General features: G+C 40.6%; 1 protein-coding gene across 2 annotated transcripts in view; it reads left to right on the plus strand.

Annotated features, from left to right (window-relative positions):
• The window catches only part of PRKG2 (protein kinase cGMP-dependent 2), a 1,208,151-nt gene that overhangs the window by 350,430 nt on the left and 838,725 nt on the right, over positions 1 to 18,996 (plus strand). For both annotated transcript variants that reach the window (XM_078677576.1, XM_078677575.1), the window contains exon 3: positions 18,653 to 18,766. In XM_078677576.1, the coding sequence (XP_078533702.1) occupies positions 18,653 to 18,766 (114 nt within the window). The remainder of the gene's footprint in view (positions 1 to 18,652; positions 18,767 to 18,996) is intronic.

The following is an 18,996-nucleotide window of genomic DNA, read 5'->3' on the forward strand; positions in this document are numbered from 1 at the left end:
TAAATTTATTTTATATTTACCCTGTACGCCTGTACCCCAAAAACCCAATACTGACCCTGAACCCTAAAAATATCCCTGTACCCCAAAAACCCAAAACTGACCCTGAACCCTAAAAATACCCCTTTATCCAAAAACCCAAAACTGACCCTGAACCCTAAAAATACCCCTTTACCCAAAAACACAAAACTGACCCTGAACCCTAAAAATACCCCTTTACCCAAAAACTGAAGACTGACCCTGAACCCAAAAAATACCCCTTTACCCAAGAACTGAAAACTGACCCTGAACCCTAAAAATACCCCTTTACCCAAAAACTGAAAACTGACCCTGAACCCAAAAATATACCCCTTTACCCAAGATCTGAAAACTGACCCTGAACCCTAAAAATACCCCTTTAGCCAAGAACTTAAAACTGACCCTGAACCCTAAAAAATACCCCTTTACCCAAAAACCCAAAACTGACCCTGAACCCAAAAATACCCCTTTACCCAAAAACTGAAAACTGACCCTGAACCCTAAAAATACCCTTTTACCCAAAAACTGAAAACTGACCCTGAACCCAAAAATATACCCCTTTACCCAAGAACTGAAAACTGACCCTGAACCCTAAAAATACCCCTTTACCCAAGAACTTAAAACTGACCCTGAACCCTAAAAAATACCCCTTTACCCAAAAACCCAAAACTGACCCTGAACCCAAAAAATACCCCTTTACCCAAAAACTGAAAACTGACCCTGAACCCTAAAAATACCCCTTTACCCAAAAACTGAAAACTGACCCTGAACCCAAAAATATACCCATTTACCCAAGAACTGAAAACTGACCCTGAACCCTAAAAATACCCCTTTACTCAAGAACTTTAAACTGACCCTGAACCCTAAAAAATACCCCATTACCCAAAAACCCAAAAGTGACCCTGAACCCTAAAAATACCCCTTTACCTAAAGACTGAAAACTGACCCTGACCACTAAAAATACCCCTTTACCCAAAAACCCAAAACTGACCCTGAACCCTAAAAATACCCCTTTACCCAAAAACCCAAAACTGACCCTGAACCCTAAAAATACTCCTTTACCCAAAATTAAATAATATTATTTAATTACCAATTAATTATTAATTAACAATAACAAAGAAGTTAATATATTAGCACATTAGCTGTAATTAATTTAATGTAATAATTAATAATATTTTTTCCCAATTAATTAATTAACAATAACAAAATATTATATATATAAAAATTACTCTATGTAATGTAATTAACTAATTAATATTAATTAATTACCAATTAATTACTAATAAAAAATATGTACAAAATTATAATTAATTAACTAATTAATATTAATTATTTACCAATTAATTAATAATTAAAAATATTTACAAACATATATTAATTAATTATTTATGTTAAATTACTCCCCACCCTTATCCCCTATTAACCCAACATCCCGCTCCTAAACATTAACTACAATTTATAACAATAACAAAGAAGTTACTATATTAGCACATTAGCTGTAATTAATTTAATGTAATAATTAATATTATTTTTTCCCAATTAATTAATTAACAATAACAAAATATTATATATATAAAAATTACTCTATTTAATGTAATTAACTAATTAATATTAATTAATTACCAATAAAAAATATGTACAAAATTATATTAATTAATTAACTAATTAATATTAATTATTTACCAATTAATTAATAATTAAAAATATTTACAAACATATATTAATTAATTATTTTTTTTAAATTACTCCCCACCCTTATCCCCTATTAACCCAACATCCCGCTCCTAAACATTAACTACAATTTATATTACTATTAATAAATTTTAATTTATTTTTCACCTTTTTTCTACATATTATCGATATTTTTTACTTTGACTATTTATCGATATTTTGTCTTGTCGATTTTTTTGTGTCGATATTTTTGTATTCGATATTTTTTTATCATTATTTTAATCGATATTTTTCCCAACTATATTTTTGTTATCGATATTTTATTATTGTCGATATTTTTAACTCGATATTTTGTCCATTCGATATTGTGGAGTCGATATTATGTCTAGTTACCTGCAATGCAATATTAAAAGCACTCGAGTTTGAGTTTGAGCAGCTGCATTTTCTGTTATGTCAATGTGCGTGGGACTGATCAACATGAATTAACAGCATACATTGTTATTCAACCTTGGCCTCGCTGTGCAGACTGAGGGCGCAGAGCGCACCTAGATTTGTGAAAAACAGACAGTTCTCATGTGAAAGAGCTCAAGCAGGTTATTTACGAGAGTCATGTGGTGATGTGTGCAAAAGCAGAAAAATGGCGTTTAAGCATATACCTCACTTATGCTAACATAGCAATGCCTGCAGTTAATCCCTTATCCTCCTACAGTGGCCAGGAGGAAAGTGCCTGTGAGAGACAGACGGTGTGTGTTTTTTAGATGGTGTGTGATCTCTTCATATGAACTTTGCTTTGGTTTGATGTCAAGCAGTTCATTTTGGAGAGTGGATAAAAGATGTGTGTTTTGATCAGTATGAAGTGGTTGGAACAATGGCACACATAATCACAGCTACCATGTGAACCATGATTGTAAGTGGTTGAGTTCAGTTTGCTGGTATTTGGTGACGAGGCACTAAACTGGGGGATTAGGTGACATACCAAAGCTATTTTGAAAGGTGGTAGAAGCTTGTGGGAGGACTGTGGTATTGGACCTTGATGGTCTGTGTCAGTGCAGGAGTAGGCTTATTCCAGGTAGTGTCAGCATAAGGATTTTTGATTCCATGGGCAAGTCATAGTTTGGAGCCCATGTTCAAAACAACTTTCAATTTCATTACTTATTTTCTGCTAATTTAAGCCTGCATGATGCCAAACAAATTTTCAGAAACAGGTTCACTCAAAAACAGTTGATATAGGTCTTATCAGGACCCCTAGAAATGTTTAAGATGTCACTAAGGAAAGAGAGACATACTCAGAGGTAGAGGTAGGCACAGAGGCGAGAGGTTAAGATATGAATATGAAATAGACAGAGGTGAGGTAAATGGGGAAATGGTTCACTTTCCCAGTGACCCCCTGGGATGGTGGGGGCTGTGGGCAATCGCCCACTTTGATCGTTCCTTAAAATGTCTCTGATTCAAGGTTATGTAAGGCTACCTTCATTTATGCTGGCATTGTTCTACCTGGTTTGAGTTTCCAGGGTGATAATATGGAGACAAGGGAGTGGAGGATGAGGCATAGTGATAAGGTGGGGCTATCTTGGGGACAGATGGTAGACATGGTATCACTGTTAAGGTCTCTAGTCCTCGCAGAAGCTTTTAGGATCTTTGAGGAATCAAGCAATGCAGGGAAGATATGGAAAGAAATATTTGAGGACTGGATTCTGACCTTACCTTTTTCATACAGAGTGACTTGGGTAATGTTTCTGGGTATGGTTACCTGTGATAAAAGAATATTCCCTGAAGGGATTGTTTTCTTTGAGGCTAAGAACAAGTATTATGTATCAGTCCAGGAGAGTATGAGTTTAGAAAAACAAAGGTAGGGCAGTGTTATGGAGCCTTGTCTCAGATGACAGAATTTATCATTGATTACTTTTCTGGGTTGGTGGTCAGGGATTGATGTTTATGGTTTGTGAGGTTAGTTTTAGATAAATTAAGAGGATTGGATCTCTGGAGTACAGGTACAGAAGAATTGTGTAAACCCCTTTAAGACCACAAATCTCACTTAAGTGCAGAATCATTTTTAGGTGCAAAATCACCATTGATCGAGCAATGCACATGATTGCACTTCTTTGCAGGTGGAGTGATTTATGTTAGCACATGAGAAGTCCATTTATTGACCACAACCTGGGGGGTGGTTTCAGTGCTGGTTGTATTGTCCCCCTGCTGATATATTTTTTAATATTTAGTTCCCCACTCAATTGAAAGTTTGGTACCTGTACTTAAAACTCAGGATCAGCAGGGGCATTGAACCCCTGTTAGGTGCACAAATACATTAGTACAACATCAACTGGTGCGTGGAGGCATAATTAAGAGCAAAAATCACATTTAGTTGTGTATAAACAGTTACATGCAAAATCACCTTCATGAAAGTCATCAGTAGTGTGGTGCCACTCAGTGCAGTATTGCGCTACAACCAAACCTCTCCTTTTGTGGTGGGATGGATGGTAAAAGCCTTCTCACCACAGTGTCTTTTTGCTAAACATCTGCCCACATTATGATGCCTTGTAAAATATAGAGACTGCTGGGATGAAGGTGTGCATAGAATAGTTGAAACCTCGCTTTTTGGACCTGACTGGAGGCACTGCTATTCCTGTTGCTTCTCGTCGTCGTTGGAGAACTCTACAACTTGCCGGACCCGCTGTGCGGGTCCCGCTGCGTCTGCACTCTCCTGGGGCATTGGTTGGGAGGCGAAGTGATTACCTTTGAACCCCTAGCGCACCGGCAGGGCTGAGAGCAGTCTAGCAGGGACTCCATTGCCCAGGAGTCCCTGCGTGTTCCACCTGTGGACGCTCTCCCTGCCGGCCACGCCCCCTGACAGCGGACAAAGCTGCACCCTTTCCGCTATCCAGCGGGAAACCTCGCTTTTTGGACCTGGCTGGAGGCACTGCTATTCCTGTTGCTTCTCGTCGTCGTTGGAGAACTCTACAACTTGCCGGACCCGCTGCGCGGGTCCCGCTGCGTCTGCACTCTCCTGGGGCATTGGGAGGCGAGGTGATTACCTTTGAACCCCTAGCGCACCGGCAGGGCTGCGAGCAGTCTAGCAGGGACTCCATTGCCCAGGAGTCCCTGCGTGTTCCACCTGTGGACGCTCTCCCTGCCGGCCACGCCCCTTGCCCTATCCTGTCCTAACCCTTTTTAAGAGGGCGGAGTAACCGCTGCGCGGTAGCGCGCGGGAGCGCCCGGGGCGAAGACCGGGCAAAGAGCGGGCCGTTTGAGGCCGTTAGAGGCTGGGAGAGACTGGACTGGGCCACTCTCTTTGGCCCTAACCCTCGGTAAATATCTGTATTGCCAGTTTGAATACTTGACTAGCCATTATGTCAATCCGTGAGTATAAAGATAGGGCAGCTAAGTCCAAATTGAAAAATGGTACTCTGGACGATTTCATCACCAGGACCCATACAGCCATTGACACAGAGATTGCCAAAATGCAGCACAGAGTGTCCATTGAACTAGATGCTGCCAGAAGATTATCACAGGAGTTATCGGCGGCCAAAAAATCTTCTCTGGGGTCTATAGCTTTTGCTAAAACACCTGACCGTCCAATAGGCCCTGCTCCTACCCTGATCTTAACCGTGGCAGATATTCACCAGCCACTAGCACCCACCGCATCTATATTAAAGGGGGGGTTGCCACTAGTATCTGCCGATTCTTCTTCTTTGATAACTTCAATGGTCGGGGACGATGGTGAACAGAAGGAGGGTGAGGGCGGCCCCTTGGGAACGGCGCCAACACCCAAATCTATGGAAATGGAATGGGGTGGGGTTAATTCCTGTATCCCGCAACAAGGGCTAAACAATAAAAGGAAGCGTAAAACAGCTTACGCAAGGAAAAAAGCCAAGATTGCGAAGACACAGCTATCCACCAAGGTACCATTTCTGCTACCACTAGATCCATCCCCAGTGAGTAACATACAGCCCCTAGAACTAAGACCAGAACCCAGCCCTGAATAACTCGCAATAACTTATGAAAATACTAATCTCGTAATAGAGAGCGAAACTAATGGGGTTCCACTTTGCACCATAAAGGGGAAAGATGTAGAATTTTTGACTGTTGTGTGGGAAACACTCAAGAAATTGTTAACTCCCCTTGAAGCTAAACTCACACATATAGGATCTCAGCTCTTGGAGTGGGAAAAAAGCACTTTGAACCAAGACAAAAAACCAGCCCATATACAAGATAAGGATCTTATGGCCAGACTAGAGAAGCTGGTAAAAAGTATGTTGACTCCCCTGATGGAAAAAACTCAAGTTATTAACTTAAAACTTGACCAACTTGAATTTTTAACATCTAAAAATACAGCCCTATTGGAGAGTCTAGTAGATAATAGTAAACAAACAACCTGCTGCTATTGGGTGTAACAACATTACTACATTAAAAGAGAGTGCTGAGAAAAACCAGTCACAATCTCAGCAACTGAAAACTGCAGTATCTGTAGATTCCAAAGTTATTACCCCTCGTACAGTGCCAGCTACTTACTCTAAAACTACTGTGGGATCTCAGTTAAAGAACTCTTTGATGGTAGCAACTCCAGTAAAAACAGCTGCCCCAGCTCTGCTAAATGCTGAGGGGAAAGAAACCCCGGTTACCAAACACTTAGTTCCTAGTAAAACACCCCTGCCTGGTAAACAAATCTTTGTAAATATACCTCCTGAGGCTGCTCCCTATATGGCAATTTTGACAGGTGTCCCATTAATCGCAGCGAATAAATATGAGAAAATGGAGGACCTTCTAAATAAAACAAAATATTGGCTAAACAATAACAGGCCCCTTACCCAAGACACTGCTACAAAAATTCTAAGTGTACGGAGGGTCCCCTGGGTTGGGCCAAGCAAGAAAGATCTGGAGGGAGATTGTATCCTGATTAATTTTAGAGACATCTGGGTCAAGGATATGATCTGCAGTAAAGTAAGGTTTGGTAGAATGGGGGACATTCAATGTGTGGGACTTGAATATTTCTACCCAAATCTCTATCATACCATTTCAAAATCCAGCCACCGCGGGCAAAGACCACACAGCAGTAATCACTCGGGGTGGGCACATAACTTGACCATGAACCAAGGCATACAAAATTATTGTGGCCCCTGGAATGAGATAAATTACCCCTTTATGGGACCACTGAGCATGGGTCCTTTTACACAAGTCCCGTATAACCCACGAAGACCAAGGTATCAGGGTGAAGAACACCTAGGATGGATTCCAAATAATAATATCCCACTGAGAAACCGCTTTGATCCATTAATGGGTTTGGACGGTGTAGATTGACCATCCTCTAGGTCTGAGGGAAATGCGCCTCTTGCACTGGCTTTGGGAACGAGTGAAAACACCGGGATAGTCCGCAATAATAATCAAGTTCCGGTGATTGGCGATTGTGATACTGTGAGTATCGGCCCCTTATGTCCAGAGAATGATGTTACTTGTGGCGGAGATAACATCTTGGGTCGTGAGAATAACATATTACCGTCTGGACAAAGCTTTTCAAATATAGGAGACATCCGGGGAAGCACTTATGGGAAACCGAGACTGTCTCTAATATCTTGGAACATTGCTGGACTTGCTGGGAGATTGGAGGATGATGCATGGTTGGATTATGTAGGAGCCCAGGGGATCCTGTGTTTACAGGAGACTTGGACTAGGACTGCCTATGACATTGAGGGCTTTCAATCATTCAATGTTTTGGCCGTACCATCGACATCTGGGAGGGCAAAGGGTGGCATAATGACAGCGTTGTCCATAAAACTACAGAAGTTGATAACTTCGAAATTGGTGGACACAAATTGGTATCAACTGCTGCTATTGGAGCATCTTTTTCCAGAACCTCTGCTGTTAGTCAACTGGTATCACAATATTTTTAATGTTCGTGATACATCGATAATTGAAAGTCTTAAGGATGCAGTAGGTAAAGTACGAAGCGAGCACCCGTTATCCTCTATCATTTGGGTTGGCGATTTCAACTGTTCACTGTGCAGCTTTGGAGATTCAAATGTGTGTGGACTGGAGGACTTAAACACACAGCCCTTGATCCATTTCAAACACACACCCCAGGGGGATGCTTTGAACAATATTATCATCTTGAACGACTTATGTGTTGTTGAACCCTGGTCAGCCCCCAACTTACCGCAAATACCAACTTTTCAGGGTACAAGGGGAGAGATGAGTACCATTGATTTTGTTTTGGTATCCAGTAGCTTTCTTAAATATGTTGAAAAGCTCGAGGTGGTGGCTAATCCCGCAAGTGACCATAACCCCCTAATGTTGTCATTGTGCCTCCCAGTACATGAATTACCAAAGATTTGGGATCAGCAAATTAGGTACAGCAAGAATCAGGGAGTTAGTTTAAAATGGGGGAAGGTAAATGCGACAAAATTGGAGGAAGATATATTTGCTAGTTGTAAAACGGAAATGGATGCATGTCTACTCCCAGCACCTGACCCCCATAAGGTTATTGAGTGTTTTGAGAAATTATGTGGATATGTAGCAAAGCACCTTAGGAAACCCAAGGGAAAGGGTGGCCTTTAGATGGTTTGATTCTGTTTGTTCTGCAACACACCAATCCCTAAAATTAGCCTTGTGCCAAAAACCAAGAAATAGGGAATTGGTAAGAGCAAGTAGAAAGGCCTACAAGGAGGCTATTGTAAAAAGAAAGCAGGACTTAAAAAACAATGCTTGGGAAGACCTTGAAAAGGCTGCAGATATAAAAGACAGTAGACTCTTTTGGGAGGTCCTAAATCGCCCACTTTTTAAGAATGACGATAATGAAACTATAGTTATGCAGGTCACCGCTGAACAATGGGTCTTACATTTTACTAAGATTTTTAATCCAAATTCTATTTTATTAACATCAACCTTAGATAGTACAGGGGAACTGGCGCCATCTCCCTCGGCTTTGACCCTCAGCTCTTCATTTACACTGATAGAGATTGAGGAAGCTATAGAGAAGGGTTTATCACTAAAAGCTCCAGGCCCAGATATTGTACCCTTAGACCTTTTTAAACACAATGTTAAATTGTGGGCACCCTTATTATTGAATGTATTTAAGGCTGTTGTGGTTGGGCGTATCCCTGGTTCTTGGAAGGAGGCAATTGTAGTGCCGATTTTCAAGAAGGGTGATAGGTGCGACCCATGTTGCTATCGTCCCATATCCCTAATAGATGCCTCATGCAAAATCCTGGGCAGGGTTATCCTAGCTAGATTAGAAAGCTGGGCAGACTCGACAGGTCTCATAGTTGATTCCCAGTATGGATTTAGGCGAGGAAAGGGGACTGTTGAGCAGTGCCTGAACCTGGCACTAATTATAGGCAAGTACATGAAGGCAAAAAAGTCCGTAATACATCTTGCCTTCATGGACCTGTCAAGTGCATTCGACACTGTTTGCAGACATAAGTTGTGGCAGATGATGGACGATATGGGCTTCGAGGAATCATTGGTCACACTGCTTCGAAGGCTGCATGCAGCAACAACTGTATCAGTTAGATTTGGCCCTGGAGGCGAAATGACAGAATCGATTCCATCAACCGAGGGTGTGCGTCAAGGATGCATTTTGGCGCCTTTTCTTTTTCTGGTGTACACAAACGGGTTAGAAAAGCACCTATTAGACCATGGTTGCGACTTTCCAAAAATTAATGGCAAAAGTATTCCCATGCTCTCCTATGCAGACGATACTGTCTTAATGACATTAACAGGGAATAGCATGCAAGTATGTTTAGATGCCTTCAATACTTTCATGCTGGACCTCGACTTAAAGGTAAATTTTGATAAATCTTTTGTAATGTGTTGCAGTCCTAAAAGGTCAAGCATTAGGAAGTTTGTGGTAAACAATCGCACAATTGGAAAGGTGGAGAAATTTAACTATCTTGGGAATTTGTTTAATAGCAAATTAAGCTGGACTCCACTTATGGAGGTTCGAGCCCAGAGTGCGACCCGGGCAATAGAAGGTATCTTCCGTTTTTGTAGCAAATTGGGCCAAAAACATGTAAAGCACCTCAAAACCCTCTACATATCCAAATGTCTATCGGTGGCCACTTATGGGGCAGGGGTGTGGGGGACTGAAACACCAACTGTGATACAAGTGGTGGAAAATAATTTTATAAAACGAGTTTTATCAGTCCCCAAAGGTAGCTCTAACATCTTTTGCCATAAAGAAATGGGATTGGTCAGTGTTTCTGATACTATTCGTTTGTCTCCTTTATTGTTATGGGGCAAAATATGGCGATCTGAAGACTTGCAACTAACTAAAGATATTATCATTGATTGCATGGCCTTAGAAAATTCAAAACAGATCCCTTGGTTGTCCTATGTTTGTAACATGTTTAAAACAATTGGTTTGGGCTCTTTTTATGACAATCCAGAAAAAAATAGAGGGAAACCAAAAGGCAGTCATAAAGACAATGTATTGGAAATCATTGAATCCACCATCTTTGGACGATGTTAATGTATATGTTTGTAAACCTCAAACTCAGTTTTATTTAACATTCACTCTTAATGTTCAATGGCGATTCTTATTAACCAGATTTAGATTGGATATTATGCATTTTTTGCTTGCTTTCCCGAAACAAGGGGGTTGGTGTGAGAGGCTGCCCCCTTGTCCATGTAATAACAGGGCTAGTCAAAGCACCATCCATCTGGTCCTCTTTTGCCCCTTATATCAAGAACCAAGAATTCGGTTTGTTAAACCAATTCTGAAGGGGAGGCAATTTTGCACTTATAAGGAAGGGTATGATTACCTGTCATCACTATCCTCTGCTGAAACCTGTTGTGCCATGGTAAATTTTATCAGAGTTTCGTTAAAGATTAGGAAGAGCTACAGTCAGTATTAATATGTATATAATGTTTTCTGGCCAAAATTGTGTACTTATATTTTTATAATGGCCCTTTTTTATGCCTCTTATACATTTTGGAAAACTGTGTATGTAAAATGTTCTCTTATGAGGTATGATGATTTGTATGTTCAGCACTTTTATGATCCATTTTATGAATCGAATAAAGTTTTGAAATGAAAATGAATAGTTGACTACCATTCAATGCTTAATTTGAGCCGGTAGGGTAGTTCCAGGTGGAGCCCACCGTCATCATTTTTGGAGTCTCTCAGTTATTTTCCCCTCAAAAGATTTAAATCTAGAGCAAGCAAGAGAAAAATATAAAGGGGGAAAGAAGGAGAAAGAGAAAGTTGAACAGTGACAAAATGAGAAAGCATGAATGAAAAAGAACATGCAAAAGAGAGATCCAAGGAGAGTCTAGTGTTGGATGAAGGAGGCATGAAGTGGAATCAAAAATATGCACCCATGGTAAGAACATAGCATGAAATTCAACAGAAAATTATCAGCAGCCACTTGCTAAGTTCGATGCCCTGTGCTCCTGCGACAGGATTTGTTTGCCAAATTTCTCATAATTATGCAAAAGACTTAATCACATAATTTTCTGTAATTTTGTGTAAAAAGAGTAACACAAAATTGCTCCGATTACTCCACCGTAATTACAATTTCATCCTAGTTAAGGCAGTTGCAAAGCATTCGTACATTGAATTGTAAATTGCAAGAGACAAAATGCCACTTGGCTGATCCCTTCCCTTTGTGGCTCGCAAGGGTTTGCAAAGCTGGTATTGTGATTCAGACAACACACTAGGAATGCAATGCACTTTTGTACATTGTGAAATGTGACCAGCATTTGCAAAGTCGATTGCATGGGCTTTGTGTATACAAAGTATCTTCAGCATCAGGTGAATGAATGGTCAATGATAAACTGCACTAGGACAGACCCCTAGCATGACTGTGTCAATCACCATGCTATGAAAAATATTTGGCAAACATTAATGTGTCTAGCAGCAGGAAATAGAAACATTTCTTTTATCAACATCAAGTATGTACTTAACCTTTCTGTTTGAAAGCAATATGGGTATTGCACAATTCCCAATTCGAACTTCATTATGATTTATGATAATCCTGCCTGTAGCTCAGCCCACCAGAGTTATCAATACCAGGAGTACAGGAAACTCAGGCCATGCGCAATTACCATGGTTTACTGGGGGAATCTGTAATTCTAGGTCAGATTTCCCTGGTGAGTCTCTTTTTTGCCCCAGAGTTTCCCATATATTGCCAATATGTTGTGTTCCAGTAGATTTCATAATTCTGATGGGGTGGGCAACAGCTGACAGGGGCTCCATCAGGGTTAAAAGAGGCCTTTAGTAAAGGACAGTCACTGGGGTCAACATTATGAAACTGCCAAAGTCAAATAGCTCAACAATTCACAGGTAGGAAACAGGTTTAACATTTTGCAGTATAGGTAAAGTGGAAAACATAATCCGAGCAGATTACATTTGGAAATATTAATTTGTGCAAGCAGTTGAAGGTGGTGGAAATTGACACTCATTTGTGGGGACCAGAATATTTTGACCCAGAGGAAGAGAGAGACATGGCAAAAAGGGATACGAAACTAGTAAAAGAAAGGTAGGAAAACAGTGACAAAGTGAGAAGGTAGGACTAAATAAGTTGCAAGAGTGAGATAATGAAAAAGGGGCCAGATTTAAAAAGTAATTGTGCATTCGCAAACCATACGAATTGCAAAATAATGGCTTTATTACTGCAACATGTTTTTTTTCTATTGACCAAACCCATTTTGTGAGTCGAACAAGCCTTTCCAACTCACAAAATGGGTGTTTCGATCTATTTGCAATTGCAATTAAGAGAGGGTGTGATGTGGTGTCCCATCCTAATTGCTAGTCGCAATGTTATGCATCAATGTTGCACGACAGCAATTGCGTATGCAATCCATTGGTCAGTTACCAACACCTTAAAGGAGTTGGTATTTCCTTAGCAAACGTCAAGGTGTCTCTTTGTAAATTCTGTCAGGTGACCTCTGGGGAAGCAGGCTGAGGTCGTTAGGACCATTGTCTGCTCCTCCCAATGTATCCCAAATGGAAAACATTTTTTAAGCAGCACCAATTCCCGTAAGGACCATGGATTGCTTAAAACGAGTTTTGAGAATGCAAACACAGGGATGGTGATTTTCAATTTCCCCTGCAGGCAACCGTCCTTTTGTAATTAGCCAATCATAAGGAGCGACCTACCTAATTAATAATATTTAGTCAGGTTGTCCTGTGGCCCTCTCTGTGACTGGAGACTTTGTGACACGACCTATTAGTACTTAGGTTGGATTGCAAAACCAGAGACCGGGCAAAACATGGAAGCGCAGTTTATGAGCCCAATTTGGGGTCTTCTGTTTACACACAAAGCCCAGGAAGTGTACGGTGGTGGAAGAAAGAGGCATCGAGTGAAACCAAGATCAGGCCGCCTTGCTATTCACCATCGCAGCAGCTGGCAATGCTAGCAGTGGGCTCCTGAGGAAAGCTTTGGATAATGTTCTTGTTTTTAGCATTTATAAATATATGTGTGTTTATTTTATTGTAACTTAGGCACTGCTTAGAATAGATGCTCTTGTAATTCAGCATATCGACCCACTAACTGCAATACAGACGAAGAATGTACTTTTTGATTGACATAGCCAATTCAATTATATAAATTGACGATTGGTTAATTATATTTGATCGCTTTCACTCGGTATGAGGCTTCCCCTAAAGAACTGCTGATGATTGGCATGAAGCGGCCTAGCGAGGGCTGTGGGCAGAGGCGGGTAGTTCAGTCTCTGTAACTTGATTTTAGCATGCTTCAACAAGGTTATAATAAAGAATAAGTGAATTACTCTTGAACACAACAAACCTTGTTTCCTGTAAGGATTTATCTTTTCTTGGCAATCCGTGCGACCTTTTGCCCCCTCCCTGCAGTGAACACGCACGTATTTGAGCATCAGGTCTTTTATTATTTCTTAAAGATAAAGACCAGGTAGTGGCCCATTGCATGGGGCGCATCAGGATCTAAATTGCTTTCTTTCCTCATAAAAGGCAAGCAGTTTTTCTCGTCACCCAACAATATTCTTTTTATTGACCTCTGAAGGATGAGAGGGCGAGCCAGCCCTGCTGTAAGCTACCTGTACCTTTGACTGCAAGGACACAGAACGATCTCTGCAACAGGAGCATTTACTAATGGAGCTATCACAGGGAAAGGAAATACTTCAACCCAGTGTAAACAGCCTTTTTACAGCCACATAGTCTGCACTCCTCAAAACTGTAGTGTGTGCAACAACAAAAAAGAAAATCGTACGGTACAAAAGTAGATTGTAAGTCGGAATGCCTTTCCGACTTGCTACACACAAATTGCGAATGATTGCAAATTTCCAGGACACAATGAGGTGAAAGACCTCATCCAAAGACACCCCATGAAAGGCAGCCCAGGAAGCCGAAACACCCCTCATGAGACGTGCCTGCGTCCCTGAAGGACAAGGCAAACCAGAGCCCTGATAAGGCAAAGAGATAATGGACTTGATCCAACGACCCAGAGTAAGGCGAGAAGCAGCCTTCCCATGACCAACAAGGCCAAATGTTACAAACAGGCTGTCAGAGGAATGGAAAGCTGCAGACCAGTCCACATACACGGTCAAAGCACGCCTCACATCAAGAGTGTGCACCAACTGATCAGCAGAAAAAGAAGAAGGAGAAGGATGGAAAGAAGGCAAGACCAACTCCTGGGAGCTATGGTGTTATAACCCCTGGCAGGAGTGTGGGTGGAGCTTAAAAGTGTTTCCTGTTTTGTTTCCTGTCCGAGGAATATACCTCATGTGTTATGACTGGGTTGAGGACGAGTAGAACTAAGAGTAATGAGGATTACCGACCGGTAAGTAATCATATAATTTAAAATCTCTTTGCACCCTCTTTCCCAGCAGGGTTTCAATAGTTTTCTAATTTAAGGGTGATTCATGTGGCTCAGACATTTAGGAAAGTGTTTAGCTGTTTACCTTGTGCTCTAAATAAAAGAAGCAATCATTACGAAATTTATGGTGCTCAGTCTCAGTTTAAGATGACTAACTGAGCTTCTGAGCTTGTCTTGCTGTGAATGGCACACCGCATTTTCACATCGGCGTATGATCTACTCTATAAAGCATCCTTTCACTCATTAATCAATACATCATTTCCACAGCCTGAGTTCACTCTTACCAAAACATGACAGGCTTGATTGTCTTATTAGGTCTTGGCTTGAAGTAATATCTAAAAGCATGGCTGTCAGCAGGATAATATAAGTCTCTCTTCACTTTCGACTTTGGTAACGTCCCCGGGCTAAACTATCAGCAGAAGACATCCACTTTTGCTGCTTCATTTATCATGTTATTATTATTACTGTTGTATAGCGTTTTAGGACCCTAGTGTAATTTTCCAGATTCATGCCCTTATATAGGTATAAAATACCGTATCCTTATATAGGCATAGAAATCATAACCATGTTAAGACATAGCTCAAGTAGTCCTAATACGGCTTGGCTACTTCCACTAGTTCGGAAAATCTACAACTATTTCTTGCAAAAACCCTGCCTTCAGCAGTCAGGGACTTCCCCCTGCATGAATATTAAGTTATCCAAGAAATCATGGAGTTTTCAGAGAATTAAGTCTCTGATGACGTTATTATGTCCAATCTTACATCAAACTCGGCACCTTCAAAGTATAAATATGCCCACACTTGTCCAAACAAACACACAGTGGTTTGGAGCAGTTCGACTATCTACTTGCCCGATGCGCCCTGCAGCAGCAAGTGCCAAAGGAAGCCGACCCTCCAGCTGAGGCACTGAGAGACGCTGTACTTTCTCCTGCCGAGAAATCTAGCTCCAGTGTTTCCAGGCTACCCTTTCGGGTTGCTGGGAAATCGAGTCCTGAGAGAGAGATACAAGACCTCCTACATTCTAAAACCAAGGTGCGGAGCTGATTAGACCCTAAGAGAATTCTTGGAATAGATTCTTGGCAAATAATACTAAAACTAGGCTACACCTCACTTACTTCTTCCCTTGTACTAGACCGAGGTTAGGTACACTGGGGTAGGCGTATTTTAGAAGCACCAGTTGAGTACTTTTAGTCATTATTTATCACTGTATGTATTTTATGCATTTTAGGTATCTTATGGCTTAGAAACCATATCATGCTTTTACAGTATTATTTTATAATACTCTTCGTATTATATGCTCTGTACTTTACAGCAAGTATTACGATTGCAGCAGTTCATTTCTTATGCTTGAGAAAGAAGACTGTTCAATAAATACCCTTTTATTGAAAACGCCCTTCTCTATTTTTCTGCACCTCTGGTGTTACGAAGCATGCACGATTGACTGAGTGAAATAACTATAGTTTCCGCGACTCTAGAGATATATTTCTTATTCTTGGGGAACAAAGTTGTCATGTTTTAAGCGGTTGTCAGAAACTAACCCCTTCTTGTTTATTCGAGAAAGTTTCTAGTGACCTCTGAGCTAGCTGGCACACACACAATTAAGTTTAGTATATTCGGTAGAGACCTAGTTGACTTCAGTCCTACGTCTAAACTACAGGATACACTATTCCAATGCACAGAGCCTATTGGGAATATAGGAACTACACTACATTACCAACATGTTTTTTATATTTTGAAATGTCAGTTTAGAACGGATGACTGATTCTTCCTTTCCATTAGTAAAAATCGTGACCTCTGGCACATCACATGTTGTCAGTGGTATGCATTCTGTTCATTGACCCATCGTACTGGCTTAATAATTAATGCATAATTGTTCTTATTGAATCAGTTGATGTCATGCTGTTTGTTTGGAAAACAAAGTCTCAAACGTGTTTTCATTTCTCTGACTCACCATGCAATAACAATATTTTCTATGTAGTGCCATACAATACACTCCTAACCTTTCTAGGGGCCAGATGTACTCAGGTAATTGTTTGCGATTACCAAATAATTAATTCTGCGAATCGGGCTGTTTGCTAACGAAAAAAAGCTTTGTACATCTGACCCAAGGTTCTGTAAATTATAAGTAGAACTATTTACCAATTTAATGAATCTCAATGCACAGACTTTATAAAGACTAAAACCTGAGTAGATCTTGCTAGGATTTGAAATTGCAATCTGCCATTCACTACCTGGATCACAGGCAAACATCAGACTCACTTATCCATCACGTGGCTGTGTCAATGAGTTACAACATTTACTGCTGTTGCTATTCTGGAACTTTTTAGCTCTCCCTTATGCATTTGCCATGAACAGAGGTCTCAGATCTAAGTTATATTTCCTATTGCAGCTACAAAATATACTGGGATTTCATGTGTACGCTGCAGTACAGATACAAGGTAAAACTATGTGCTGCAGCAAGATATTGTCAAGAACTTTGAGCGCTACAGCATGCAATCAGGTTTGTATCCAAGGACTGATTTCCATTCTGTGTTCCATTTGTTTATCTGCAACTCCATTTATTACAACTAAAAGGAGTGCTGGTGCTTGTCTAGGTAAAACAGTATGTGAACCCCTCCAGCCTGCAATCTGCCTTGTGTCCAAGATCTCTAATTTCATGCCAACGTTTTAATAATGCTATGAAACAAAAACATGCACTGAAATGTTGAGATCTCAATTGAAGACAATGTCTCAGGGCTTTTATTGGATGGTATAGACCTCCTCTCGAGCATTCCAATGTTTACCTTTGTGGTTCTCATTTTTGAATTTAGAACATTCTGCCCTTCAGTAGCTATAATGTTCGGATAGCGTTAGGGCCCTACTGTATTGGGCTACACCATTTGTTAAAGTCCTTCTTCCTCCTTATAGGCCCTCACCTGTGGTTTGGTCCTTTAATTCAGATTCAGTGACTTTAACAGCTGGTATAGCCCATGGCAGCAGGCTATATTCAAAGTCAGACCTGTTGACTTTGCCAGTACTTGCAATGGCAGCATTTTTCTTGTTAAGGAACAAGGGATGCTAGCCTGGAATCCTTCAACTCTGAATGCAGGGCTGGAGCTATGATATCCTTCACAGGCCTTTATCCCTACTTTGGAGGCATTCGTAAACAGAATCCCTGTCTCATTAATATCAGTGCATAAGAATGCTGAGACCCACACTGAATGCACTTTTTGCACTGCAGTGACTACTGCAACCGTTGAGCAGTTCAAAAATTGCAGTTTTATATGTCACCCAAGATTAGTACATTGTGGCCTTCAAGTCTGGGGGGACAGTCACTTATAGAATTTTGGGTCAGATATACAAAGAGTAGGAATAGCGATTATATCTGAATCGCTATTTGGAAATTGCCATTCCCTATTTATGAAACTTTTTGTTTCATACAGGTGATTCTTAGTGGGTCAAAAATCGACCTGCTTCATGAATAATAATGAGGTAGGTTGCAGTGTGCGACCCATTAGGAATGCCTGCCATCACATGGATGGTGGCCGGCTGAGGTCAGCAGACCCCCATGTCCGCGATTGCCTTTGAATAACGTTTTGTTGATATGCAACCTGTTTTCCTTCAAAGGAAAACAGGATACGTTTCATCAATAAAAAATTGAACGTTTTGTTTTCATTTTTAAGAGCAGGCAGTGGTCCCAGGGACCCCTGCCTGCTCTTAAAAAATATATTTCTAACATTCACAAAGGGGAAGGGGTCCCATGAGGACCCCTTCCAATTTGCAAATGCCTTACCGCCAACTTTGTGTTGATGGTAACTTATCAAGGTATTGCAACCACATTTCTGTCGCAAAACCTTGAAACATAACACTGGAAATCGTTATTTGAAAGGGACGCCCCTAACGTGCCCCTTCCAAATGGCGATGTTTACACCCAATCTGCGATTCTGGAGAATCGCAGTTTGGAAGTTTGTACATGTTGAAAATATTTTTTTGCCACAAACTGCCTGATTTTACTAATCAGGCTGTTTCTGATAGCAAAATTGTTTTGTAAATATGGCCCATAATTTCTCAGTTTGCATGCCTTTTGTTGTACTGGTCAATGGTATGTCATAGTAAAATGCCATAGGATTGTTGCATTTAAAATTCAGTTGCTTGTGTAAATATTTTACTATTAAACTGTTTTCTTCATTTTATTCACAGAGGGAAAATTGGAGGTTTTTCAACTAAACAAACTTCTAACATCCATACCAGAGTGGACAGCATTTGGGGAGCTTGCAATTTTGTACAACTGCACAAGAACTGCTTCGGTAAAAGGTATTGTTTGTGCTCATATCTTTTACTAGCACCTACTGCTAAAAATCATACACTATATAACATAATGTTAGCAAGGTGTTTGAACATCATTCCCTAGTGTTGGCTTGGCATATGCCGTCCCTTTCCCACAATGAGTTTAGTTGAAATCCAGTGTCATAGAATGTATTCATTTTGATGTCATATTTGAGGCTCTAAGAGTGTACCCCGGATGTGGCGCTGCTGCATGGATG

The sequence above is a fragment of the Lissotriton helveticus genome, chromosome 2_1 (genome assembly GCF_964261635.1).
Source record: "Lissotriton helveticus chromosome 2_1, aLisHel1.1, whole genome shotgun sequence".
NCBI classification, from domain to species: Eukaryota; Metazoa; Chordata; class Amphibia; order Caudata; family Salamandridae; genus Lissotriton; species Lissotriton helveticus.